Raw genomic sequence first — 27,979 nt, forward strand, 5'->3', positions numbered from 1 at the left:
ATTGCTTGTATTGCCAATGAGTCAAGTATGAATAGGCTTAAATCGGCAATGAATCCAGATCTCAAAGATGATTTGACCACTCCCTTTATCTGGACTCCACTGCTGATTGGACGTTGGTCCATGAGAACATCGTTTTAAACACGCTACATTTACAAATACAAATCAATGCACCTTTCGGTACTTTAGAAGATGTACATTACAAAATAGAACTAAAGCTTCTTTTTTTTTTTCGTCAGATATACACGAATGCCAAAATTTAGCAAACCTAGGAGATTGAAAATTTATCTCAAACATCCTCTTGGATCCTACTTAGTAGTGTTTTCTAGATCTTTCCACAGTGACCCCCCCCCCCCATACAACAAACATCGTACACGTACACGATACTTATTTGATATTATACGTTATAAGAATCACTTTCTTACCTATAAATATAGAGATACTCAGAAATTCTACAAATATCTCAAAGCACGTCACACTGACGTCCTGGAGCATGTGTTGTGTTGTACGATTTTGAAGTGGCCAGCATGCAGAGCTACGGAATAGAAACTTTAGGAACCAATGCCGATCATGCCGGTGGGGTAAGATAAGCCAACATGGTACACCTATAAGCAGCAGTGGCGCCCGTGCTCTCCTGCAAGCTAGCTGAATCAGTCTTTTGTACGTATCTCCAGTACCAACAACAGCAGTTGAAAATAAAATTCAAAGCATGCAAGGTATTTTACGATATATTGAACAACTATACCTCGTTTAACAGTAAGCTTCCGTGTATGTTTGGTGTGTTTCTGTTTCTCTACGACACAACTCCTGACGATACATTCTATACATTGGGATTGTCAATAAGCCAATCAGTAAACCCCCATCCCATATCAGCCACTCCCTTTTAAAGGAGACCTCCGGATGGTTTTCAGACTTTTACATTCGAACAACTGTAAATTAGTTTTATTAAGTACAGAGTTTCAGAATTTATTGTGATTGGGATGAGGAATAAGAATGTTTTTAAAATTCATAACAAATTGCACTGAACAAGGATATGACATAAGCAGCCTCACCATAAGAATGCTTGAGTTGGGGCTCAAGGAAGCAGAACAAAAGAAGGAGGCATGCACAGATTCTACACAGATGAACTTTTTATTGTAATGGAATGACATTGCTACATTTCTGAAATAATATGTGAGCCTCCTATGCCATCAACATTGTTGAGTGTAATTTGAGGTTTTTCAGAGTATTGGTTTCTCTGCCCAAGGGCCACAATAAATTCTATACATTTATACATATAGCTGTCGATTTATGTACACATGATGTGAAACTATGAAAATCATCTGGAATGCCCCTTTAATGAACTCCACCGCTGATTGGACATGGGAAAACATTGTTATGTTTGGACGCATTACATTGTTATACAAATACAAATCAACGCACTTGTGGTTTTCCCCAGTATGCATAGTATACTTCTACGTGTATACAGAAAACAAAGTACATGTATGTACAAGGCATGCAATTAAACTTTTTTTTTTCGACAGATAGGCCCTATGCCGAAATATTTATTATGTGACCCTGAATCACAAAACCAACAAAAAGTCGCCAGACATGGATTTTTAGTTAAGGGCAGATATTGAAAGAGCAGATTCTAAGCTTTAAAATGATGTACAACTCAATCCAGATGGACTCTCCTAACCTATCTAAATATTGGAAAGAAAGCACACACTCTGGAAAGGTGTGAACTGATCTCAAGAGGCTCTAAAGTAAAGGGTCTATTCAAGCGCTTAATCTTTCCAAACCATGCTGGCTGTGCGATGAATGGGACAAAAAACAGGATGTAAACCACTGTAGCAACAACAATGAAGGGATTATTAGATTAAGCTGAAATTAAGCATGCTGAATTAACCCATTCTGTCCATAACAAATACCAACTTTCAAAGCGGTTTGTTTGGTGTGTTTCTGTTTCTCTACGACACAACTCCTGACGATACATTCTATACAATGGGATTGTCAATAAGCCAATCAGTAAACCCCCATCCCATATCGGCCACTCCCTTTTAAAGGAGACCTCCGGATGATTTTCAGACTTTTACATTCGAACAACTGTAAATTAGTTTTACTAAGTACACAGCTTCAGAATTTATTGTGATTGGAATGAGGAATAAGAATGTTTTTAAAATTCATAACAAATTGCACTGAACAAGGATAATGACATAAGCAGCCTCACCATAAGAATGCTTTAGTTGGGGCTCAAGGAAGCAGAACAAAAGAAGACGGCATGCTCAGATTCAATACAGGTGAACTTGTTATTGTAATGGAATAACACTGCTACATTTCTGAAATAATATGTGAGCCTCCTGTGCCATCAACATTGTTGAGTGTAATTTTGTTTTAGGTTTTTCAGAGTATCGGTTTCTCTGCCCAAGGGCTACAATAAATTCTACACATTCATACATATAGCTCTCGATTTATGTACACATGATGTGAAACTATGAAAATCATCTCGAATGCCCCTTTAATGAACTCCACCGCTGATTGGACATGGGAAAACATCGTTATGTTTGGACGCATTACATTGTTATACAAATACAAATCAACGCACTTTGGGTTTTCCCCAGTATGCATAGTATACTACTACGTGTATACAGTAAACAAAGTACATGTTAAGGCATGCAATTAAACTTGTTTTTCGACAGATAGGCCCTATGTCGAAATATCATATACTTCTAATAAACAAATGATGTGACACTCGCTACAACATGCTCCTGGATCCTGAATCAGGTCGATAGTGGTGTTTTACACTAAAATACCTCTAGGCTAGAGCAGTTTTTGAAGGTCAAGAACATCCAGCGACATCCGTTGAATGCCGTGTTGACAGAGCAATCCGGAATGGGCCGTGTGGCTGCCGTGAAGGTCTGTGTGGCTGCATGATGGAACGATCGTCTAGGCGCCGTGAATATCCTTGGCAATCCGTGACTTTTTTTTCACATTAAGGACCGTCACGGATCATCAAGACAGCTACACGGACCTACATGGCAGCCACACGGCAACTACACGGACCATATCACGTTCAAACACGGCATAATAGGGATGAACACGGATCTACACGGTCCCTACTTGCCGAGAACGAGAAGATTGATGAATATCCCAAATCAGCTCTTTTCTTATGGCAGATTTTCAACTGCAGGCAAAAATCTGCCGGCATAGACAGTGAAGTTGCCGGATGGGTCCGGCATGGTCTGCGGAGGTCTGTGTAAGCGTCGGTTAGTATACCGTGCTGGTCCGGCCTCATCCGTGTAGCTACCGTGTTGATGCCATGTGTACAGTCATCAACGCTCGTCGATGCTCCATCCGGGCAAAACTATCCCGGAACTCCCCGGATCATCGACGGCATGATCCAGGGCTCGCGGTGTAGATCATTGAGGATCCGTGTTTATATGTGACTGGGGGTAATACTTAATACACTTACCTACTTTTTCATTCATTCATTCATTCATTCATTCATTCATTCATTCATTCATTTTTTTTTTATTTCCAACAAAAACATATAAATATTGTAAAGAAATTGAATACATAAATTACATCACAATACATGATAACAGAGAAGTTTACAGAATATTTTAAGTATATCGAAAATGCTGGAAATGGGAAGGAATGCTAATAAGCAGTGCTAGAAAGATGCATTCCCCCACACGTCATACAACAAATTATATGCTCACTTACTTACTTACTTACCTACTCGACACTAGGAATTCTATAATTTCTCTTCGTGGGACACTCTTCCCTCATGAATGAAAGCGCGAGGTCTGTAAGATTCCAACTCTATCAGTTTTGTGGAAACTCCGTGCAAATGGAATACGATTACTGGCTAAAATATAGCCAAATTATTATGTGCACGTCCAAGAGAGCGTGATGTTCTGTCACTGTGTTTTACGATTCTGACAGTACATCAACAATGCCAGAGTTGGCATGTATTTATTATGCTTTCTAAATGGCTGCTATAATGCTTTGACCGCATTCGTTGTTATATAGCACTATGTTTGGCATATTTTTACTGTGTTTTGCATAATATGCTAGAATAATTAAGATTAAAACGATATATTCTTCAGGAGCCCCAAATTAATCTTTTTTCCCTCGCTCTCTCTTCTTTTTAAAACTTCATGCAGTTTTGTGTTTTCTTTCAGATGCCAAATTCCAGCATCTTGAAAGAAGCGGGGAATCCCACATCCATTCGCTCGATAAAGCCCAGCTTGTTGTATAGCGCTCTGTTATCGCTCTCCGCTTGGCTCCCTCTCTTCGACCAGAGTTGTTCATGTACTGTATTACGTGTATCTGCAAGTTTCAAAACGGCCATGGGATGTGTTATTGGGCTCAGCCATTGTAACGACCCTCCGAACTGAATGTATATAGAGTGACGTCACACCAAGGAGGTTTTATACATTGGAATCCCAACTGGCTGTGATTATTCAAACAGTTGTCAGATTTCTATTGATGTACAAAGGAATTCCACAGGTGCACTTGTGCCTTTGATGATCGATGTTCCTTGCCACCGTCTTGCTCAGCATTCTAAAGATTAATTTTGAACGTTATCACAATTTTGGCCATACTTTGCTTATCTATTTATTAAATGAAATGAAATTTCAATTAATGATAAAGCACATGTAAAGACATTTCCGTCCAGAAATTTGCGCAAAAGTGTAAATCTGAGCTGTATCATGTGAAAATGTTTAAAACTGTACCATCCTGGAAAGCTGGTTTTATCACTTTTCCGCTTAGTTTCCACAAATGAAACTAATATGGAATAATCTTCAAGTAACAATTCTTTATTGATGTGAATCAGAATCAGATTAGTGCCGGCATATGCCCAGTCGAGTAATTTTCATCTTCATTTCAGCATCTTTTGCTCAATTTCTATTCGCGCATCCTCATGTCTGTACCACCTACCATTTATAAGAAGGGATAGCGAAAAGTAATTACCATCACAAAGAAACTATCTTCCTTTGAAAGTGGCTAGTGATTATGCAATGAGACACGAGTCAATTGTCTTCCTATCTGCGCGGCAGATCCTGTTTTGCACAATCATGCTTCAAATATTTTTGAGCGGCGGCTTCGAACATCTAGCAAAGGAAGTAAGACGGTTGTGACTCCATTCTCTAGAACCTCCTTGGTCACACGATCGATTCGATTGCTAAGATTAGCCACTACCAGGGATGCCAAACCTTACAGCCAACCTTGTCGTATTCTAAGTGCTCAAAGTTTTTTTTTTAAATGGAAAAAACAGTATTTTTTTAACTTTCCTGCAATAGATATGTGTGGTAACAATTTGATAAAATATCATTTTTCATGAAGCCTGCAATATTTTTGGCAAAAACGTACAAAATACTGCAGAATAGAAGCAGTGACATCTCTGTGCTACCATTTTGCTAGAGAATTTGTCGCTCCTCCAAACCAACCAATAACATTTATTTTCAATTTGATTCAAATCAGTTTACATTGTATTTCATTTTCTACTTCCATAGAACATAACATAATACACGAAAATTACAAATGATCTTCATTGCACACACACACACACACACAAATATTACTGAACGACCATTTAATGAAATTAGAGGTAATATATAGTTTCTAACCAAACTTATTTCATTATCTCTGCCCTGAGGGGTAAATAAAATGAGGAGGTCCAATAAAAACAGAGCTTCTACTGTGCGTAACTCGGCTCCATGACATTTGCTCCGCCGAAAAATTCAGTGCTCAGCCGACATTTGCTTCGGAAATTGCGACTTAATGCTCCGCGACAAAGGCTCCGAGAAATTTGCTTCGCCGACGTTTTGCTCCACCGAAATTTGCTCTGGGGGGCATTTCATGAAGCATTTTGTCCGACAACTTGTCGGACAAAATTTGCCCTCAGCCAATCAGATGCATGGATTTCAGTAGCTTTTAACATTTTGTCAGATGAAATATCCGACAAAACGCTTCATGAAATGCCCCCCTGAGCACAATATTGATCTGACATATCTTAAGACAGTTGCTCCGCAGACGTATGCGCTCCACTGACTTGTATGCTCCGCCGACAATCATGACAATTGCTCCGCCGACTAAAAATAGAAAGACATTTCCTGATAATACTGTCGTTAAACTTGTATTTGATGACAGGAAGAGTGAAGTGTGAACGCAATGTGGAATATATATGTACACGTCAAATCTTTTCTCTCTCTCTCTCTCTCTCTCTCTCTCTCTCTCTCTCGCAGCAATGAAGCTGAAAGTGGCTGAAGCACCTGAGGAATTCCAAAATATTAGTTTGTTCAAGCTGAAGAAAACAGGAACTCATAAAGTGGTAACACAGATTATGATCAAAGAGTAAAGAAAATAATCGGCTGTGAATGACAAACGGGTAGACCAGGGCCACGTTGCTGGAAACTCGTTTGGTTGCGTGAGATTTGGGGGACTTGCGTTTGATTGTTTACTGAGTTGCGTTTAAACTCTCGTTTAAACGCAACGGGGTCCTGTCGAGCTTACAAGTGCATAACGGGATATCTGGAACAGGTTTGACGACCATGGAAAACTGAGTTAATAGGCGAAGAGTGACAAAAGTAGTATAATAAAAGCATTATAGATCGGTTTACCGTCAATTTAGTACGTTTAGAGGATAGTTTCGTCCCTGGGACTTGGTGACCAATATTAGTTAACCTGAAGTTGACAACGGTACGTTGTTTTTGAAGAAAAGGAATTTTGTATAGATTCTATGCATTGGCTGTACGTTACTTTGTTGAGCAAATCCCGGGTACCTATAATATCAGGTTGTCAGGAGAAATCATTCGTTGAAAGAATACGCATGCAATCTGAATTCGCTGTAGCAAACCGGTACATTGGACAACGTGAGGAATTTGAACAAAATGATGTAGCATTGGGGAAATAATGGTGACAGGGTTGATGGCCGCTAGCTAGCACAAATATATGCTCAATGAGGTCGCTCAACTTGTAGATACACTGAACAACAGCCAGGTGACAGCAAGAAGTTAGTGAGGACCATAAACTCGAGAACTCAAAAACATACAGTATGTCAAGCGCGCCGGAACACTTCTGTTTTTTTTTTTTTTTTTGTTTTTTTTTTTTTTGGGGGGGGGGGGGCAAAATGTCAACGGGGGCACATTTATGTGCGATGTGAGATCCTCGGCGCGGGAGCGGAGCGAGAGAGCGGGGGGGGGGGGGGTGTGAAAAGGGGGATCCCCCCCCCCCCCACTGTAGGGAGCTTTTGTAAAACAGGGTACAAAAGTCGCGTTTATAGACCATTTAAAAGCAAATTTGTAAGGAATTAAACATAGTGAAAAATAATCAGTGCGAAGGACTATGATTATTACATACGGGAGTACATAATAATGTGATGGTGTGAGATCCTCGGCGAGGGAGCGAAGCGACCGAGCGGGGGGGGGGGAGGGTGTGGGGGGGGGGATACCCCCTCCCACGGTAGGGACTTTTTGTAAAGACAGAGTATAAAAGTCGCGTTTATAGAGAATTTAAAGTAAATTTCTAGGGAATTAACATATTGAAAAAATCAGTTGGAAGGACTATGATCATAACATACGGGAGTACATTAATAATGTGATGGTGCGAGATCCTCGGCGAGGGAGCGAAGCGATACCCCCTCCCACGGTAGGAGCGAAGCGATACCCCCTCCCACGGTAGGGACTTTTTGTGAAAACAGAGTATAAAAGTCGCGTTTAAAAAACATTTAAAAGCAAATTTCTGGGGAATTAACATATTGAAAAAAAAAAAATCAGTTGGAAGGACTATGATATATTATGTGATGGTGTGAGATCCTCGTTGAGGGAGCGAAGCGACCGAGCGGGGGAGGATGTGGGGGGAGGATACCCCCTCCCACGGTAGGGACTTTTTGTAAAAACAGAGTATAAAAGTCGCTTTTATAGAGCGTTTTAAATTAAATTTCTGAGGAATTAAATATAGTAAAAGAAATCACTGCGAAGGACTATGATAATAACTTATGAAAACTTTTCATTTTACTATAAGTACGGGCAAAATGAGCGCGAGCCACTTGGCTTTGCAATTTATCTGAAATGTACTCATTAAAAGCTTAAACGTGATCGCATCGTTCGAACAATGAAAAATATTCTTATACTGCTAGAAAACAAAGAAGAAAATGAAAAATGTAAGGTTTACTAAAGGTATGTTTCAGCGGGCACACTCGAGGACACGAGGCTACCATCTATACACTAAATTTACTCATAAGTTCCTATTAGTGTATAGATACAATACTGTATGTTGTTAGTGTATTATAATTTTCGCCAACATTTTGCTTTGGGGGGGGGGGGGCAAGTGCCACCCCTGCCCCCCCCCCCCCCCCCCCCCCGCTTCCGGCGCCCTTGCAGTATGTTTTTTAGTTCTGAAACTTGATTTAAGAGAGCGCATATTGCGTGACGTATTAGAATTTCATGCATACCTTTTACACAGAGGTTTTTCTTGACCTGAAAGCTTGTCTCAGGGGCTTGTCCGACATAGCAACGTGTAGTATAGGCAGACTGGATTCCAGCAATTGAAATTCATTTAAGAAGAGCAGGGTAATGAGATAGCTAGTCTGTATGTTTCCGGGAATGAAACGACCATTAATTTGAATACACTTCTAAAACGGCCTAACGGTCTAAGGCAACTTTTTATGCCAGCTGTTAAATGAATCTCTGTCCTCACGAAAGCTCCGGTTGACTGGCGTAGAGCGAACATTATTCTTCTATATTTACGAAGGGTTCGAAACACGACCCAAGTAGGCCCTAACTGCTTGGAAAGATTGCATGGAGTCGACTTAATCACTTGACAGTGAATAATATTTTGCGCGACGGTCAGTATGGTTTCCGTGAAAAGCGGTCATGTACGACACATTGATAGAAGCTATTCACTAATTGGACAAGTGCAAACGAACTCTGGCTCTCAAATGGACATCGTCTTCTTAGATTTCGCTAAGGCATTTGACAGTGTCTTTTTTTGAAACGAAATTAAAAAGATACGGTATAATACAATTGTAAATAGTAAACTCCACTTTGAACATCTTGACATCTTGAATTTTCCTGAAGATAGAACAACGTGCAGAGGGTTGTGCATAATGGGGAATGTGCCGATTGGGTCAACGTGAAAACCGGTCTCCCACAAGGAACTATCCTTAACGGACATATTTTGTTTTCATGTACTGATTGGAAGAATCAGGGATGATATTATATTGAATATCCGTCTTTATGCAGATGATTGTATTGTGTGCAAGCGTGTTAATTCACTTAAAGACTGTGATGATTTAGAAAGAGATCTTGATTTTTTGAGTAAATGATCAAAGACATGGTACCTTGATTTTAGTTTTAAGAAAACACAAATTGTATAATGTAAGATAATGAGAAAATCACGGAAAATCCTTTATCAATTATGATTACACTCTTTATTGAAAGAAATTGTTTAGAACCGAGTCTAAAAAGTGTAGGCATAATAATAAATAAAATATTTTATGGGAATGATCATTGAAATTATGTGTTTCAACAGTGTAAAAATATTGTTATAAAAAGATTTTTTTCCATTGCCCCTCGCATGCTTGAAGGTATGTATAATGCATTTATTATTTTATTAATTAATCTATTAATACCAGTTCATTGTACATGTACAACTCGACTAGGGGCAAGGTTAAACATTAGAGTCCACTCGCCAAGAATTCCACGATGGGATGCATGTAAGTCCCAGATAAACCATGTCTACATGTAGTTCACTGTAAAAGCCTCCACATTTTTTCCCATTCCCTCCTTTGCAAAATTCAGTACACCAATTCTTTCACTTTATTTCTTAATATTTGGATTTCTTTCTTGTCTTCACACACACACACACACACACACACACACACATACAAACACACACACACTCTCTCTCTGCTTTTTAAAGGAAACCGAAGCACAAATATATATGTGGATTGAATGAAAGCACTAACATTAGTAGAACACATCAGTGAAATTTGGAGGAAAATTGGACAATCGATTCAAAAGTTAAGATAGCCAAGGTGTCAAATTACAAAAACATCTCGTCATTATGACTGTGACCTCCTCATTACCAAAAATATCTGTATGCAAAAATGTCTATTTTTAATTTGTGATACAACCAAAAAAAAAAAAAAGAAAATTAAAGGAGAATTTCACATTTCATTTTTCATGAAAAGTATTCACTCCATCGATTTGTTACTGACCTATGTTATGGGTAATATTATTCCCCCTATGCTCTTTCACCATGGTAGAAAAGTGAAAATATTTAGAATTTTTTAAAAATATTTTCCTTTATACTGTTGTCCATAATTATGTCATAAAAAGTAATAGTCTCCTTATTCAGTGATGACAGCATGGAAACTTTAAAAACATATACCTTTTGAATCGACTGTCCAATTTTCCTAAAACTTTCACTCATGTGTTCTACATGTACTAATATTGCTGCTTTCACTCGATCTAATTATTCATATATCAGTTTCAGTTTCCTTTCATATTAGCAGCTGATATGATAAGCAAGACGAGGTAAACACATGAGAATAAAGAGTTATAATCTCTTAGAGATTTTTTTTTTTCTTATTTCTTTGATGTACTTTCACATTGGAAAATTTCTGTCATAAAACAAGCACATGCATGAAGTTTTTTAACAGCATCCAAGTGATGTCGACATGCAGCAGTCAGCAGGGCGGCAGGATGACTCAGTAAGAAATGTATCTACTGTACTTTGCAATCAAGCTGCTTTGGTTTGAGTCCAAGAGAGTCTGTTAAAGGTAGGGAATCCCATTTGCACGCCTTAAATGAAGAGTTGTATAAATACAGTGGTATGTTGAAGAGAGTATCATTTTAGAAACTCCCATAAAGTATTGAAAGTGGAAGGTAACATTTAGTACATTTTTTTACCTTTAGATTTTGAATTGAATTGTTTTCGGGGCTCACCGTAAATACCAGTACATTACTAGGCTACCTTTGCAGACCCATGTACTGCATGTGTGTCCATCATGTATATTTTGTGAAGAAGGTTCATCAACACTTGCAAACATTTCTATATACATTCTTGCCACACACTCTATATGTTATTACATCAGCTCCTGTACTTTTAGATTTGTGTTTATAGATCACAAATACAGAAGAATGCAACAAAAAGGCTTAAGTGTGGCTGACACACAGAACTACTGAGTAGTTGAGTTTTGTGCATTATTCAAATTTTTGATAACTGTTGACTTCCAAATTTCTAAGCAGTGGCCTAAGCAAGTCCCCTGAGGTTCATATTTAATGTTTTGCTGCATTTTGGGAGGTCAGTAAAAGGTATCCCCTACCTTTAAGGAGTATTGCACGTAATCATCCCTATCAGATAGGATGAGTGATAGAGACTGCTTGTGTGAGAGACTTACAAAATATGTACCTAAAACTAAAATTTCACTTCTGACAAAATGTCGGCAAAGGGTATCAACCACACACGTTGTTTCATTCCAGAAGGACAGAAGGAAAGAAAGCAGGTGATAAACTGGTTGCAAATATGTTCTTCGGGGAAGCTGTCAAAGTTGCACAACATTGCAAGCAACACAAGGTATGCCACAGATTCAGTGGTATGCCGCAATGCCTCTGTGGGATAGTGGAATGAAACAAGCCCTTTGCACCAAGGGATGGTGGCCTGGAATTGACGCCTATGCCACCAATATAGTTGGAGACTACAAGGCATGCCTGGTCAATATAATAATACTGATAATAATAATTTTAATAATACAGTTGTAGCTAGTTTTTATATAGCGCATTACAGACTTGTTCAGAATTTCAATATTCTTTACAGACTATCGTTACTCTGGTCGCTGGATACATTATTTCTAACCAGAACCGACAGTGCTCACTCTCCAATCCCTCAGGAGCATTCATGCAAGTCGCAGCCATTTTACAGGTGCACCCATGCTGATCAACAAACATAAACGTTCTCATTCTACTGGGTACCCATTCATATTCCTGGGTGCAGAGCAACAATATGGATAAAATGCCTCGCTGAAGGAGAAACGTGTCAAGTTTTATGGGGCTCAAACCCACAAACCCATACCACACTATGTGATTCAGAGACGAGCACTCCTATCCACTTGGCCACACTATCCATGCCCCCCTCCTCTGACAGCTACTTCACCCTTCACATATGTCCTTTTCATCATAGCATTGCATGCATATTAATCTGAACAAGTGGACTGCAAAAGCATACATAGATATATTCCTTTAACTTCAAGCTCTCACTTATAGGAAAGGATCAAGTTTTATCTGGTAAATGTTAAACTGCAAAGAGACATTTAACCACTGTGATGTCTGTAGATCTTCCAAATGATCTGTTAGTATGAGTTGTATTTTCTTCAATTCTACTCTAGAGCCAAGCTGCTGTATTTCATTTACAATTTGATGAAGAAAATTATAAAAATAAGTCTTTCCTAAAAAAAAAAGAACCTTGATGGCCATTTGCTACTTTTCAGACATGATCACATACATCGCCGATATGACTTGAGGACTAATGGAGACTTGCAATTAAATGATCTTTTAAGTATTCGTGGGTGCTGGCTGATATCATCTCTTGCCCTTTCCCTTTGGAGCTTGCTGAAGACCTTCAATATACCTCCTGGGGATCTTGTAATGACCTGGGGGAACAAATCAACAGTAAAGGAGCAGAGACACAGGCAAAAATTATGAGACAGGTGTTGACAATGTCATTGAGGTTACTAAAATTTCCTCGGCCTCTCCCAGATTAACTAAAAGCTCGAGGAAAGAGATGGAATGAATAATAACAATAAGTAGAAGCACTTAGCAAGTGTAAACTTTGGCTAAGACCATAGGGTCAATAGTACGAAAGATCTGTGCAAGCTGCACAGATCCTGGAACGACTTTACGATTCAGATCACCACCAAAAATTAATCACCTGTTCCTTTTTACCATAATGGACCTATCCTGAAATTTCTATTAGACCCACTAACAACTTTTCCAGTAATATTATCAACGAACACAGAAACATGCAAACAAATGGTGGCAAAACATAACTGCCTTGGTGGAGTAAATAATATTATATCTGAAAAACAAATATTACAATCATACTAGAGGAACAAAAGAAGTTTAGAGATAAACGTTAATGTCATGCACTTCAAGTAACACCTGAATGCTTTTTGAAACACTTAAAGTAGAGATACCCCAAGTCTGAAACAGACTGACTGAAATTGATGTAAGTCAGAGACACAGAAAGTCAATGAGGTATCATGACCATAGGATAACTATCATGATCACTTTTGAAAGCTCTTATCTGCATGAATGTGGGTGAGAGATCAGGAGAATTTTGCCAGTGAAAAAAACAAAACAAAACAGATGTAACGAGTATTTCAAGTGAAAAATCAATGTCACAGCTAACTCAATTACACAAGGTCATAGCACTGCCATCTCCCTAAACCTTGCTCCTCCTTCCCAATCCCAGAAATACAACTTTTAAACAATGATGATGACAAAATATTTGTCACTGCATTTTTTACAAACCTGTTAAGAACTTCTCAAGAAATTTGATTTGGTTGCCCTGCACAGTGACCCTCAGTCCCTCCTTGGCATTTGGACTTTCCCCTACTGAAGTGCTGGCTGCCACACTGATCTGTAGGTGGTGGGCAAAGTCTCTTGGATCCAGGTTGAACTGCTCTAGATTGTTGATTATTGTTATCTGTGTTGACAATAGAGAGACAGACATATAAAAAGATAGATAGATACATACATAAGCAGATAGATGAACATGTCGGTAGGTAGGTGGGTAGACAGAGATAGAAAGAAAGAGAGGAAGTATATATGTGTTTCAGGTATTGGTATGATTGCAAGTCACTGGCACTGCCATTACATTTTATTCTCAGGTGAATGAAAGATGCCATGAGCATAGAAAAACAGAATACGAGGGAAAACTGTGACAGCATAGAGCCTTCTCAATTTAACATTCACACATGAAAATCATGAAGGTTCCAAACAGCTTTCAGTGAGATATCTTTGTTTAGTTAGTTTGCATCTACATGGGCAACTATACTTTCCAAATACTTTCCAAAAAAAAACAGACTCCAAAGAGATGGATACATTTTCAGGAAGCTTCCTGCACTATCAGGGGTACTGGTCAACTCTGGTAAAAGTTGTATTGCAAACACAAACAACTTACTTTGACTGCATTGCATGTGAAAGTAAACCAGCCCATGAAAAGCAGGAAAAATTACAAGCTCTTTAAATCAGCAATCACTACATACAGTCAACCTTGCTTAAGTCGACCTCGTGTAAGTCGAATAATTGCCTATGTAGAAGGTCTTTTCAAGTCCTCTTCTCTTTATATTCTATTGATTTTAATCCCTCATAAGTCAAGTTTTCCCTAGGTCGAAGCTATTTCTTCAGTCCAAATAGATTTGACTCAGGCAAGGCTGACTGTATTCTCATTCTGCTTCTCAGAGAACAGTGACATAAACATAACAACAGCAATTATCAGCCTCACCCATTTGTTGCCAGCTTTGCGCTCCACCTTCAGTTTAATGGGTTGGACCTGCCCTTTGTGGATACGGGGCTTGCTGCTGGTCGGCAGACCGGGGTAGACAATCTGGTATCCGGAGCTCATCTTGTGAAGGCACCTGCATGTAGGATGATATATGGATGCAGCCGTAAGTGGTTGTTCATAATACACTGTTCTTTCTTCAAAAACTCTGACGGAGACTCTTGGGAGATATTCTTCTTCAACTGTGTAAAATTTTGTCAAGTTTGCAAAAGGGATATATATATGACCTGCAAAGAGACAAATTTTGCTACACGAAAGATGCTGAACACTACAATCTTCTCATTTTTACATCAAAACTCAAAGGATGCATGCAATAAAAGAGGCAATAACATCTACATTCTTACAAGAATTACCTCAGAGGAAAGCTCACACGAGCCGGTCAAAGAAACAATGCTCTTACCTTGTGAATAACTGATCCCACTTCAGGTGAGAGACACTCCCCTCTGACTTGTTAATGACAGCATCATGGAGGATTGGATCCAGGGTGACTCGACTGGGGAGCAAGTAAAAACATAATGATTCAAAGGAATATTTCACTCAAATGGCAGTATTCTTTCGATTGGTACTGGCAGAACCAGGGCAATGAAAAATGATAAAGCAAAATGAGAATAATTTTGGGAAACTAGATAGTCAGCTAAAGAGCTACAACACTGCCTTATGAATTACAAAAAAAAGGGGGAAAATATTATTTGCTGAACACTGCGACTCGCCATATGATACTCATTTGTTGTCGGCATGCTCACTTACAAATTGCAAAGTTTCCAGAAAGTAATATATATCTCACTAACTCTGTTCTAAATATTTCAAGACACCATAATCATACCCATCTTCTGAGATAGGGCGAAGCCCATTCCTTCACCTTACACAGTATTATTTATGTCTTTTCAGAGTAAAGAAGCACTAATTAAGCAAGAGACATCAAAGTAACATGATCGAGCAAGCTCTTTTGGAAGCACTTATGTGGTGAAAGTCATAAGAGTTTCAAGAGTTCACTCTAAACCAATCTCAATTGGAGTACCAGTTAAAACAAGGAGTAGTTCTGAGCAACAAAATCTACGTAAAGTACAGTTCTTTCACATATGCAAGCAAACATATTGCTGTTTCTCATCCTAGTTGATATTTCCAACTTACCTATAATCCCCTTGGTCAACCAGACTCTCGTTCTTGACGTAGGCGGTCACTGCATTTCGTACCTCTTCTTTGGTCATCCAGGTACCCTTCCTGGCACGTCAACCATACCAAAAGAAATGCGAAGAGAAGAGATTACGAACCTGCTAACTACATATGATCGCTACAAAGTTCATCCAGTGAATTGCAACACATTCTTGTTAGCTTCCTGAGCTGCACACACACACAAACACACACACACACACACACGCACATGTACATATGCCATATAGCCTAAATTTATTCATATGAATTGATCTAATCTCAAATCAAAGATACAATACAATTGACAAATGACAATAAAAGTAAAATCAAAGTCTGACATTAATACAGTATTCATCGCATAATCGGGCATCTGATAATCGGGAACCTCGCTTAAATGACATACGCTTCCCAGAAACATTTCCAATGCACGTTATTTTCACTGGATAATCGGGCGGGGACCTCTGATAAACGGGACAATTTTTCTTCAAGCGATCTTTGATTTTGTTGATATTTTACACAAAAAATCTACCAAAATACCACAACAATATTTCAAAGATTCCCTATCAGTTGTCGTTTACATCAAACTTACAAAGCAAGCTTCGGACTGGTGTGTTTTGACCTCCGTCCATCCAGTACACGTACATTTCAGCTCGCTGCCCGCCTTCGCTTTTTTGTACATGTGTATATATGGCGAGCCAGATCGCTACAACACATGTACAGTGCAGTGATCGCGGCAAGTAAACAATCAAGCCGTGATGATTGAATGACTGAAGGACTTTTCATTGACGTTCCCACATCAGTTCTGGGTAATCATTTCCCATGGTTGTGGATATGTATTTATACAGAACGCCCTACGTGTCCAAGAATTCTACGAATGTTTAAGAAAGTGCTAGCTTTTAATCCACATATTTTGTGTTCGAAGAGAGGCGACAGAAGAAGAACCCGGTTGCGATTACTCTACATCATTGCGAGAATGCAGGGACAGCTAGAGGGTCGCGCCGAGGGGTAGCGTGGTTGTGTATTCATGTACATGTACAGTACGTCAGTATGCATGTGTGTGTGTGTGTGTGTGCACTACATAATGTACATGTCGTATGCCGTTAGTGTATGGTGAGTGCTCATCGCGAAATCGGGCCGTGTTTGCTACTCCCAACCAGTCCCGATTATGCGATGAATACTGTATCCTGTTCAGGTTTCAATAATGGTAATTATTATACATACAAGCCACTTTTTCGATACAATAAAACCATGTATCAATATTCCTGCAAGGGGTTTGCTTAATGACAAGCAATATTGTTAGCATAATACCTGTCCTATGCATTTTACATTACCCGTATCAATGGAGAAAAAGAGTACAATATTGTTTACAATATTGTTTCCAATATTGTACTCTGCTGTCAATAACGCACTCAAATGTTTCTTTATACGCATGCGCAGTATCGCTTGCAAAGAAAGCAAAGTGCAGTGGCATTGCGCGATGAGGTTGAGAAATGCCATAGGAGTACACGTAAATCGTCTGTGCTGTCTGCGGGAGTCGCTCCCTGATATGCTCTGTACTGTACTGTACTGTGCGTAGATACACGTCCGTATACAAGTTGAAAGGTTAGATTTTGTAAACAACAATGGCGGCCTCCACAAAAAGGTTCGCGACTCTAGACTCTGACGAATTCGAAAACATTCTGAAAGAAAAAGACGTGTTAAACACACGAAAGGCAACAAAAAGTGCTCTAGATGTTTTTAGAGCATATTTGACAGAGAAGGAATTGCCGTTAAACATCGAGCAGCTCGATAAGAACAGACTTTCGGAAATACTTGCCAAATTTTACAAGGAGGAGAGAAAAACCGATGGTGAGTATTACAAATGATCGTCTTTAGTTTCCATCCGTGCTGGACTAAATTGTCATTTGAAGGATTGTTATGATGGTCAAATAGACATAATCAAAGACAGTGAATTTTCTGATGCAAACCAGCCGTTCAGGGCAGCAACAGTCCAGTTGAAAAAGGCAGGAAGGGCGATGTGCAGCATCATCCCTCAATAGATGCAAACGACATAGACAAACTCCATAAATCCTGAGTTTTCAACCTAAATAGCCCACATGGGCTCCAGCGGAAAGTGTGGTTCGAATTGATAGTATACATATGCCGTAGAGGCAGGGAAAATCTCTGAGAACTAAAAAAGGACCACTTCACTGTGAAAAGAAATTCTAACGGACATGAATTTGTTGCACAAGCAAAAGATGGACTTACCAAGAAAACTCGGAAAGACAGCACAGCCTCCAGAAAAGACGCAGGCAGAATGTATGCCACTGGCGATGAGCAATGTCCCGTAAAATCATTCAAGAAATATGTTGGAAAACTCAATCCGAGTTGTGATGCTTTCTTCCAGTCAGCTAAGATGAATGCCCAGAATCTGGACCGTGGTATAAAAAGTCCCCATGTGGGGTACATACTCTCGGAAATATGATGAGAACCTTATCTGAACAGGCAGGCTTGTCAAAACTGTACACCAATCATTGTTTGCGTGCCACATGTGTCACCATCTTAGATTCCAGAGGATTTTCATTGCGAGAAATTTGCCAAGTGTCTGGTCACGCTAACGAAGGTTCTATTGCGTCATACACTGGAACTGTTAGCGACAACAGAAAGCAGAACATTTTGGATGCCTTATCAAATGCCCTTGGTAAAGGTGATGTCGGCAAAGTTCCACGGATTGATCCAGCAAATGTGTCAACTGCGCCGTCAACAGTTAGCAGAGCACCAAATACTGATGTTGAGAATGTAAATCCTGTCTCTGACACAGATTTGTTAGAGGCTATCAACTTTGACTTAGATTTCGTATCATTATCAGGCTCCCAAGAACTTACGATTCATAAGGAAACAGAGCAGACTGACATCTTAGCACCAGTAGACAATAATGTTGTTCCTCGTGGCTCGGTGACTCAGGCATCTAGCACAAGATCTACAACCCATACCAGTCGTACGATGCAGTTGCAACAAAGCCCATTCATGTTGAATAACTGCAATGTTACGATAAACTATTATCACAAGTAACACCAAACCTGTTAATACTGTAAATAAGTTGAGAGTTGTGTTTGAAACTTTTACACCAGTTACTGTTGCAAGTGAACCGTGTTACTGAGTTACTGTTACAAGTTACTGATACGAGTTGTTTTACATGGAATGGACTGTACGTGTACTTCATTGGATAATGGATCATTTGGACATTTTGATCACTTTCATGTCGAATCAGGCAGTAGTCTATTGGATAATGGTGAGTGAAACCCCTTTTATTTTTTTTTTGGAAATTGAATGTGGTGTTGTCGTGGAAAGTGGTTTGTATGTATAACAAGAGACCTGGGGGTCACACGTTCACCTGAGTATCGCAAGTTCACCTTCCATGCATTCTTGCAGACTCTTACCTGAGAACATTTGAAACTTATGGTGGGGGTAGCTGTGAGAATGGGGGCATGGTGTTCTTTTACATATTCCATCACACTGGTAAAAATACCTGCCAAGTACACTGTACTTTATAGAACGTTGGATTATGCAGCTAGGGAAAAAAGACTTAAAGCCCTATCACTTTTGATTGGAACTAGAGAAAAATATTATTTCATATTCATTAATTTAGGAGGTTTCGACCCCCTGGGGCCCCCAAGGAAAGCATGGCGCCCATTCAAACACTTTGAGATCTTATGAAAATTTAGGCCCGCACTTGGACCCTCCCCCCCCCCCCATCCCATCCCGCTTCCTTGAGTCCCAAGGGGGGGGGGGGGGAGGGCACCCCTGATTCTCCCATGAACAAACTTGAAACAACAGTCATCAATATACTGACTCATTGTATTAACTTAGCTCAATCACTTCCAGCTCTAGAGAAAATCTGTAAAGATTCCATACAGGAGGGGGGTGGGGGGACCCCTGCCCCCCCCCCCCCCCCCCAGGTGGGGCATGGTGCCCATTTGATGGAATTGAGATTCTATCCCCCTAGGGATGCTACCTGCCAAGTTTGGTGAAAATTTGTGATAGGGTTTTCAAGAAAAAGATGAATATTTACAATTTCGGTCAAAATTTAGGCTCCCTTGGGCCCCCCAGGTGGGGCATGGTGCACATTTGATGGGAATGAGATTCTTTCCCCCTAGGGATGCTACCTGCCAACTTTGGTGAAAATTCATAATGGCATTTTCAAGAAAAAGATGAAAATGTACAATTTGGGCCCCATTAGGACCCCTCCCCTGGTCATAAATGTACTAATTCATAGTATTAACTTGGCTCTATCACTTCTGGCTCTGGAGAAGAAGATTTTTTAAGATTCCTTAATTTTGGGGGGTTTGGGCCCCTCTGGGGGCCCCCAGGTGGGTAATGGTGCCCACTTGAACAAATTGAGATCCTATTCCCCTAGGGATACTACCTGCCAAGTTTGGTGAAAATCGGTCAAGGGGTTCTCAAGAAGAAGATGAAAATGTAAAAGTTTACGCACGATGCATGATGGACAACGCACGCCGGACGCCGGACGAAGAGCGATCGCAATAGCTCACTTGAGCCTTCGGCTCAGGTGAGCTAATAATAATAATATTGGATTTCTTTCATGGTATATCAGATATCCAATATTATATAATTAATCTGCTCACATATAACATATCATAATATCCTCCTGTCCTCACATCATGAAAGAAAGGGTGGGGTAATGATTGTCATGATAAAAATGTCAGTGGAATCATGTTTGCATGTATGTAGCAAAATGTAACAACAGCAGTCTACTTTTGAATGGGAGGTTCGTTAAGAACCTACACTACATGATCAGAGGCCAAATGCAGCAGTGCAGACTCACTGAAACCTGCTGGACTGAAGCACAGGTGCTACGTTTGGAGTGACACAGTAGAATGTCCGGAACTCTGGTGGTCCTTCCGGTGCCTTGCTGCCTGTCGTCTGCTCCGAGGACGCTGCAGCCGCTTCTTGACTCTCGCTCGAGTTGTCAGGAGGCACAAATGATCTGATACTGTTTGGAGAGATTGCAATATTAGCAAGCCACGGAAATTAATCCAAGTACTTGAAACATTCTTTCAATACACACAACTTGCATGACCAAATTGTTTCAGCTGAATTCAATTCAATTCAATTCAATTCATTTTTATTTGTCAAATAAAAAACATTACAGGAAATTCATTGCGGGATTTTTACATATAAATGACAAAGCATAACAAATACAATATATACATAGAGAGAGAACAACACGGAATAGTACTTAATAGATAGATAAATAACTGAACATGTGTGCAGAATTAAACTGAAAGGAACAATCGTATAAACACGTGGCATAAAAACCGACTCCATTGGCATGATGTTCAAAACTCCTGAAACTTCTCTGTTGCTATTCTACAATCCCAATCTCAGCCCCCCCCCCCCCCACATGTCAGCCCCCGATAAACTGAAACCCAAACCAATTCGCTCTAAAATACAACACAACAAACAGATTAACACATTCAAAAACAAAATCAGTGATTTTATCATCATATCATATAGATTTTTTGCTAAATCCACCAATATTGCACATAATCACTTCACAAATTCTGAGATATAATAATGATAACAAATATAATCATTGTAGTTATATGTCAACTTGTCAGGGAAAGAAAAAAAAAATTATATATAAAGGGAGGATTAGCGGAAGAGAAAAGAAAGAAACAAAAAGAATAAGAAAGAAACGGGAAGCATAAACATATAACAGTTCATAAAGAACATATATCAAACATCATTAGCTATGACATCATAGATCCAAGATGAGGTGATGATAATAATGACCAGTCGATGTAAATGACTAAAAAAAAAAAAAAAAAAGAAAGAAAGAAAGAAAGAAAGGAATCACTGACATACATTACATGTTGATAGCTTTGAGGATGTATCTGACTGTTGTTGTTAATTTAAAGAAAAAAAGAAGAGAGAGAGAGAAAAATGGGGCCCAAAATCTGACTGTATCTGACTGTCACAACAAATTACGGTGCATTTGTGCAAGATGTTCAGTTCTGCATTATGACGGGCCTGCTTCTGCCAAGAGGCAGGTATCCTCTTGCATACCAATGCTGAAGTGTTTTGAAGTTTGTTTAGCTGGCAAACACAAACATTCTTGTTTATTTACACATTTCATTTTGATAGCATCAGCACAAACCAGGAAGAGTTGTGCCTCTAAATGGTAATGGTATGACAGTATGTGGTGTCTGCTAGCATAACTTCTCTAAGTATACACAATAATTCCATCAAGAATAATGATATCTTAAAATCAAAGCCAAAATAGGCAGAAGTTCATGCCACCATCAATCAAAGGCTAAGCTACCCATTTGGTAAATCTGTTTCAGGTCTATTCTGCAAACATATATCTGGTGAAACAAGACACAAAGAGACTTACTCATCATGATCTTTGTAAATGGCAGTGACGTTGTCCACACCCTTTTTGGCCTCCTTTACCTCTAAGAGTCGCCTGTCCTGCATGGCCTCAAGAAACTTGGACAGCTTCTTGTAGCTGGATTTCTTGATGTCCAGTGTTTTGCCCTCTGGACTGACAGAGTTGGGAAGGTAGTGAACTTTGTGAAGAATTTAGTCGAAGTGGAAGCATTTTAACTCTTTTGCACAGGGCTAATTTCATTGAACTTACCTTGTTTAAATTTCCATGTAAAGTATTTTTGGCACATAATTTGATACTTCCTGAAATATTGAATTATGTTTTTTTTTGTGACAGCCCAGTGTCACATGAAATTTGTAAGATTCCATGCAGTGAAAAGCTCATTTTACACTAACAGCAGCATCAACCATCACACAAACATTCTTCACATGTTTTCTCAAATAAATGTTTTTTTTTTTTTTAAATGATCATCACTTTATTATAACATCACTAATGCCCAAATAATTTATCTCCTGTTTTAACAGCAATTTGCCACTCTCTATTTTTGACATTCATATACATGTCATTAACCACATCAGCCCTGAATATAAAATCATCCTAAAACTGTCTTTCTTTGTCTTTGCACTTAGCATATGAAGTGTACCAGATGCCTGCCACTAGATGTAAACGACTTTAAATTGCCAGTAAAATTTTGATACATTGCAAAGATATCTGTTTGTCTCTAACATGTTTGATGAGAACAGATTTCCAGATTGTGATGTTCGTTCATCATGCCACAAATCTCCACAATCATTGATATTCACTCTCTCTAACATCACATATATGCCATTCATACAATACCAGGGGCGGATCTAGCTTTTTATAAAGGGGGGGGGGGGGGAGGGTGGGAGGGGGGCGTCCCCCCTCCCACAGTAGGGAGAATTTTTGAAAATCAGTGTGTGAAAATGGCATTTTCTTGCATCTAAAACACCACTAATGATAATAATAATAATAAAAAATAAAATAAATACATAAATAGAAAAAATAAAATTACAAGTTTAAAAAAAAAAAGATAAGATAAAAAAAAAATGGTCCCCGGATTTTTTTTTTGTTTTTGTTTTTGTTTTTGTTTTTGTTTTTTGTTTTGTTTTTTTTTTGTGGGGGGGGGGGTTGCAACACCCCCCCCCCCCCCCCCCCAACCCCCCCTCTAGATCCGCTTCTGCGAAGATTAGGTACATGACTCACCAGCATGGCAAGATGAAATTCCGGTAGAAAGAGCTGGTAAGCAGGGGCAAGTCTGATGGCTTCACTTTCTTCTTCAAGCTGTGTAAGAGACACTGGTACAAGAGCTGGTCCATGATGTCTAGATGTAGATGGATAAACAATGAAAGGGATACCATGTCAGATAATTCACACCTCATTTTTCCTGCCCAATATGCAATTTCCTACAAATGCACACGAGTAACTGTCATCTTCATTTTGTTGAGAATAGTAGGTCTAACTGCTAAACAATCAAACAAACATACAAACAAATATATCCCAAACCATAAACGTCACACACGAGAAGATGCTTCCACTGCTGAAGATGCTAAATAAATATGACAACATAATTGAGTGCTGGCCCTGAAAGCACAAACAACAAGGAAAATTGATAATGCAAGGTTCAGGAAAAAAGGAACTTAAAATTGACCGATACAACTTCATTTGTAAACCAAATGGACTACATTAATCCTCCCCCACCCCCCCCCCCACGACACATGCACCACACATAAATAACATTCAATATCGCAGTGAAAAGCATCATTTAATGCTCAGCCACTACCATGTGTTATTTATCATATCTATTTTTATATTCTATCTCCAATGAAACTGTATGTCCCCATGCCAACACATACACAGTCCTGCAGAATAACAGCTGGAATGATGCCCTCATCTGGGAGATGAGCGTGATACAGCTCAAACACATTACAGCCTTCAATGAGTGAAACATTTGTGGATAAATTCACACACCACTCACCAGCTGGAGACAGTCCATAGTCCTCCTCATCCTCCTCCCCCTCTCCCTGCGCCCCTTCATCCAATCCTCCAACGGCTCCATCTCCAGGATCTAACAACATGGAAGACATCTCCTCAGCCACACCATCTCCACTTTCTCCAGTCCTTGTGTTTTCTCCACAATCTGCTCCATTTTTTTCTGCATCTTCCGTCGTAATCCTCTGCTCACTTTCTGCCTGATTGTCCCCTCCTACAATTTTATCTGTATCACTTTCATCATTCGTCTCTGCTCTGGACTGACTGCTGACTTTAGGATCAATCTGTGGAGGCATCGACTTATTACCAGCTTCCCTGTGGAGAGGATATGTATATATATATATATATAGTGTAATTTCAATAATCTCCCCCTCATATATTTTGGAAAATAATTGTCCATGAATACAGATCACCTAATCCCCTTATCAGTGGCAGGTCTAGAGGGGGATGCATTGGGTGTGCCCCTCCTTTATCATAAAAAAAAAAAGAAATAAAAAGAGAAAATGGAGGGGGGGGGGACGTGTGGCCCCCCTCCCCTTTATGGAATTCCTGGATCCGCCCCTGCTAATCCCTCTTGCGTCACTGTGGCTTTCCAGTTGGACTGAGGCACATTGCTACACTGGAGTAGGTGGCTTGATATCTTTACAACTAGGTCAAGCTTGGATTCATTACCAAGTGCTGATTAAAAATCTTGGCAAGTTGGGCATACCCTGTTAGTGTCTGGGCACATACAGATTTAAAGACAGTGAATAGTAGAGAAACATGACAAAGATACAGACCACAGATGATCTCCCAGGGAATGTATTGTAAGGAGTCCTTTTCCCTTCATTGCGCTTGCAACCATGTCAGAGGATGATACGGCTGCAGTTCCTATGGCAACGGGTGCAAGGTTACCCATCAGATTCACACCACACAGCTGTGATTTTTCAACTAGTGGGAGGCCCTCTGGTGGTATGACAACTCCAGGCAGCATCAAATCTAAAGAGAGATTGGTGCAGTTTATATTTGTGACCTGCTACAACAAAATGATCCTAAAGTCGGGCGAGGTCGATTATTTGAAAATTGCACAATATAATCCCCTAATCTTTCTGCTTTAGATTGACATATAACATATTTTATGAAAATAATCGGCTGCGGAGATATCGATGTTTAAAAGAGAGCATGTCGAGACGTCTGGAAAATCACTGTTTCGAGAAAAGCGCCCTTAAAGTCTTCCTTTCGACGCAATCGCAATCAACGGACACGCAAGTCAGTTTTCACCTCTGGACAATAGAAGGTAAGCCCTAGCAACCCCCGAAGAGTTCATTCAAGCACATCAGCATCGGCGGTCTCCTCACCAACCAATCAGTGACCAGGATGTGAGAAGCGGCTGAGCATAGCGCACCCCGCCCGCAGGCACCAGTCGACTGGGCAGTGTGCGAGCTTCACGCTTCGGTTAGCAGCAAGCAGCAAACTGACCAATGAGATCACTCTGGTCGTTGTTAGGGGCGGGACCTATCTGTGGCGCTCAATCCAAATTTTCGAACCAGTTTCTGCGTCGTTGAAACGCCCAAAAACATGGCTCAGAAAAACGCTATTTTTTGGTCTTTCCTTTGATCATTTTGCTTCAAAATTTCGACAGATGATAGAAGACATGTTAGACTCCAATAATATATAAAAATCAGAAAATCGTAAGTTTTGACCAATTTTAATGCTCTGACTTCAAACTCGATTTTCACGGCTTCGACCGTGCGCGACTTTAGGACCTTTTTGTTGTAGCGGGTCACATTCGTTACATTTGTCTCATTCACTCGAGTCACAATTTGACATACAATATAGGCACAACCCTTAAATGGTCAAAAAGTCACTTGCAGTGCATGATATCATTTGCCTACCGGTACTTTCTAAACAGAAACACAATACATCAGTGGGCTTTAACTACTGCAGAATGTATTTCATTGGTTATCCTGTCAAACAAGTTCAATACTTCTTGCATATTTGCATCACTTGGAAGTGGTTTTATAACATCAAAAGCTCTTGCTGTGTTTCTTCTACAGTCCCTGCGATACATATTTGTGCAAATGTGCTGGTCTTTCAGATCAACATGTATAAATACAAAGGAAATGTGATATCCAAAGAACAGGGCACAAGGAATTGCCTAACTACACAAAAACATAATATCGCATGTTTCTGGCAAGAAATCCCCTACTGCTGTAGCTTCAAGATTTTTATAGTAATGTAGCACTTTAAAGAATGAAAGTTCATACATAAACAATTCTGGGATCAATGGCAGCTACATCAACTATGACAGCTTTAGAAGACAGTACATCAATTACCTGCTCCTCCTCTCAGTTTCTCCAAGACAGGTGGCCATGTAGTGAAGCAGGGTAGGAGATTGGGACACTTCCACAGTGTGTAGACTACATGGTATTAACAATGGGGGGAAAAAAAAGAAGAAAGTACGACCAAGTTTCAGTTTCATTGAGTCTTCAGGTTAACGACAAATGAAGTACAAATCTGTGCAATCACAAAGCCAAAGGGGTGCAAGAATACAAAAAATAAAGGGAGCAAACAAGAAAACATGTTATTTTCTTAATTCTACAGTTTCAAAAGACTTCATAATACGAATGATATTGCAAATCTGAATGAGTCAGAGCACAACTTCACCTGTTGGATAGAGAAATCTCTCGCTCTCAAAGAATGCTGGGATACCGTCCACAACGTACACCACCACGTGGTCTTCCCCATGAGTCTGAATCTTCATGGCAGTTATTGCTGCCTTGTTCGGGAGGACCAGGTCTACCTGCTCCGATGTGATCTCGGTAAACTGCTGCAGGACAGAGCTCTTCAGCTTCCGTCTATAGATGTGAACCACATAAAAAGATTACATCACATTGCAGTCACACATAGGTGAGATGAACCCTAATAGCACCATCTCCATGGATCAAAAACTCTACAATCTTAAAGTGGTCCAGGGTACAAGTATAAGAAGGGCTACAGCTCTTTCAAAGCTTAGTTATAAAGGTCCTGTTTACCTTTGGGAGCAGTGATTTAAAAAATTTTCAAGATATCACATTTGATGCATATGTGTAGGTCTGGTGTATCACAAAACACTCTACCATATAACATTTTCGCAATAAAGCCTAAAATATAAGGAGATATCAGTATTTTTCTCAACAAACAATAACTGTAGACAGTTTAGTCTGGAAACATTTTTATTATAACTATTGTTCACATTTTGTGTATTTAACAGTGCTCAACATCGATTATACGGATTCAGATTTTTACACTCAGTGATTGTTTCTATCCCTAACTCACATTTCAGAACTATTTTAAAGCACTAATGATGGGTTTTTGTTTCACCTGCAAATGGTAAATTATGCCTTTAATTAACTTCAGGAGATTAGCTTGCAGTCTCCGAGTTCCTAATTATTTAAAATCACATTTCAAGGAAAGCACAGATCTTTTTATTTTATCTACTAAAGTGAGATTCACAGAATCAACTGTTTTCATCAAAGCAAAAACCACAAATGGAAAATGTCTAGTATTTGTCATCAAAAAAGATTGTCTGGTTAAGATTCTTGGGAAGGTGGTTCTGATGGTCCATTTGTGAGGCGTTTGGATGCTGGTGGGTAACAAGTTCCTCAAGAGAGTGACCAACATTCTTGGTGGGGGGGGGGTATTTAAATGTATTATTTTAATAGTATGATTGAACAGATTTTGTTCCTTTTTACTGTACCATTTCACTTTTTACTTTTTACTTACTTGTCAGAGTTCTTCATGGCTGTGTTTGTCTTGACATGGAAGGGCTTCTTGAACATGCTGATGTTTTTCTTTTTGACAGAATGACTTCCAGATGACAAATTGGAGGAGACACCTTTCACAGTCAATCAAACC

At 39.5% G+C, this 27,979-nt stretch overlaps 1 protein-coding gene across 1 annotated transcript; it reads right to left on the minus strand.

Annotated features, from left to right (window-relative positions):
- Positions 1-12,300: 12,300 nt before the first annotated feature.
- LOC140236738 (eukaryotic translation initiation factor 2D-like) lies at positions 12,301-27,939 on the minus strand. The gene is made up of 13 exons (XM_072316664.1): positions 27,848-27,939; positions 26,750-26,940; positions 26,419-26,502; positions 24,883-25,081; positions 24,090-24,418; positions 23,318-23,435; positions 22,100-22,249; positions 20,528-20,695; positions 15,682-15,771; positions 14,951-15,043; positions 14,494-14,626; positions 13,518-13,692; positions 12,301-12,637 (listed from the first exon to the last, which is right to left on the minus strand). Exons 1-13 carry the CDS (start codon positions 27,901-27,903, stop codon positions 12,567-12,569), a joined length of 1,857 nt encoding a protein of 618 aa, XP_072172765.1. The 5' UTR covers positions 27,904-27,939; the 3' UTR covers positions 12,301-12,566.
- Between the last annotated feature and the right edge of the window lie 40 nt (positions 27,940-27,979).

This window comes from Diadema setosum, chromosome 13 (assembly GCF_964275005.1).
Source record: "Diadema setosum chromosome 13, eeDiaSeto1, whole genome shotgun sequence".
NCBI lineage: Eukaryota > Metazoa > Echinodermata > Echinoidea > Diadematoida > Diadematidae > Diadema > Diadema setosum.

Coding starts and splice junctions, on each gene's coding strand:
- LOC140236738 (XM_072316664.1), bottom strand. CDS start 27,903: ATGTTCAAGAAGCCCTTCCATGTCAAGACAAACACAGCCATGAAGAAC. Junction 26,941..27,847: donor GCCATGAAGAACTCTGACAA/GTAAGTAAAAAG, acceptor TCACATCTATAG/ACGGAAGCTGAAGAGCTCTG. Junction 24,419..24,882: donor TCCCTGGGAGATCATCTGTG/GTCTGTATCTTT, acceptor TCCTCTCCACAG/GGAAGCTGGTAATAAGTCGA.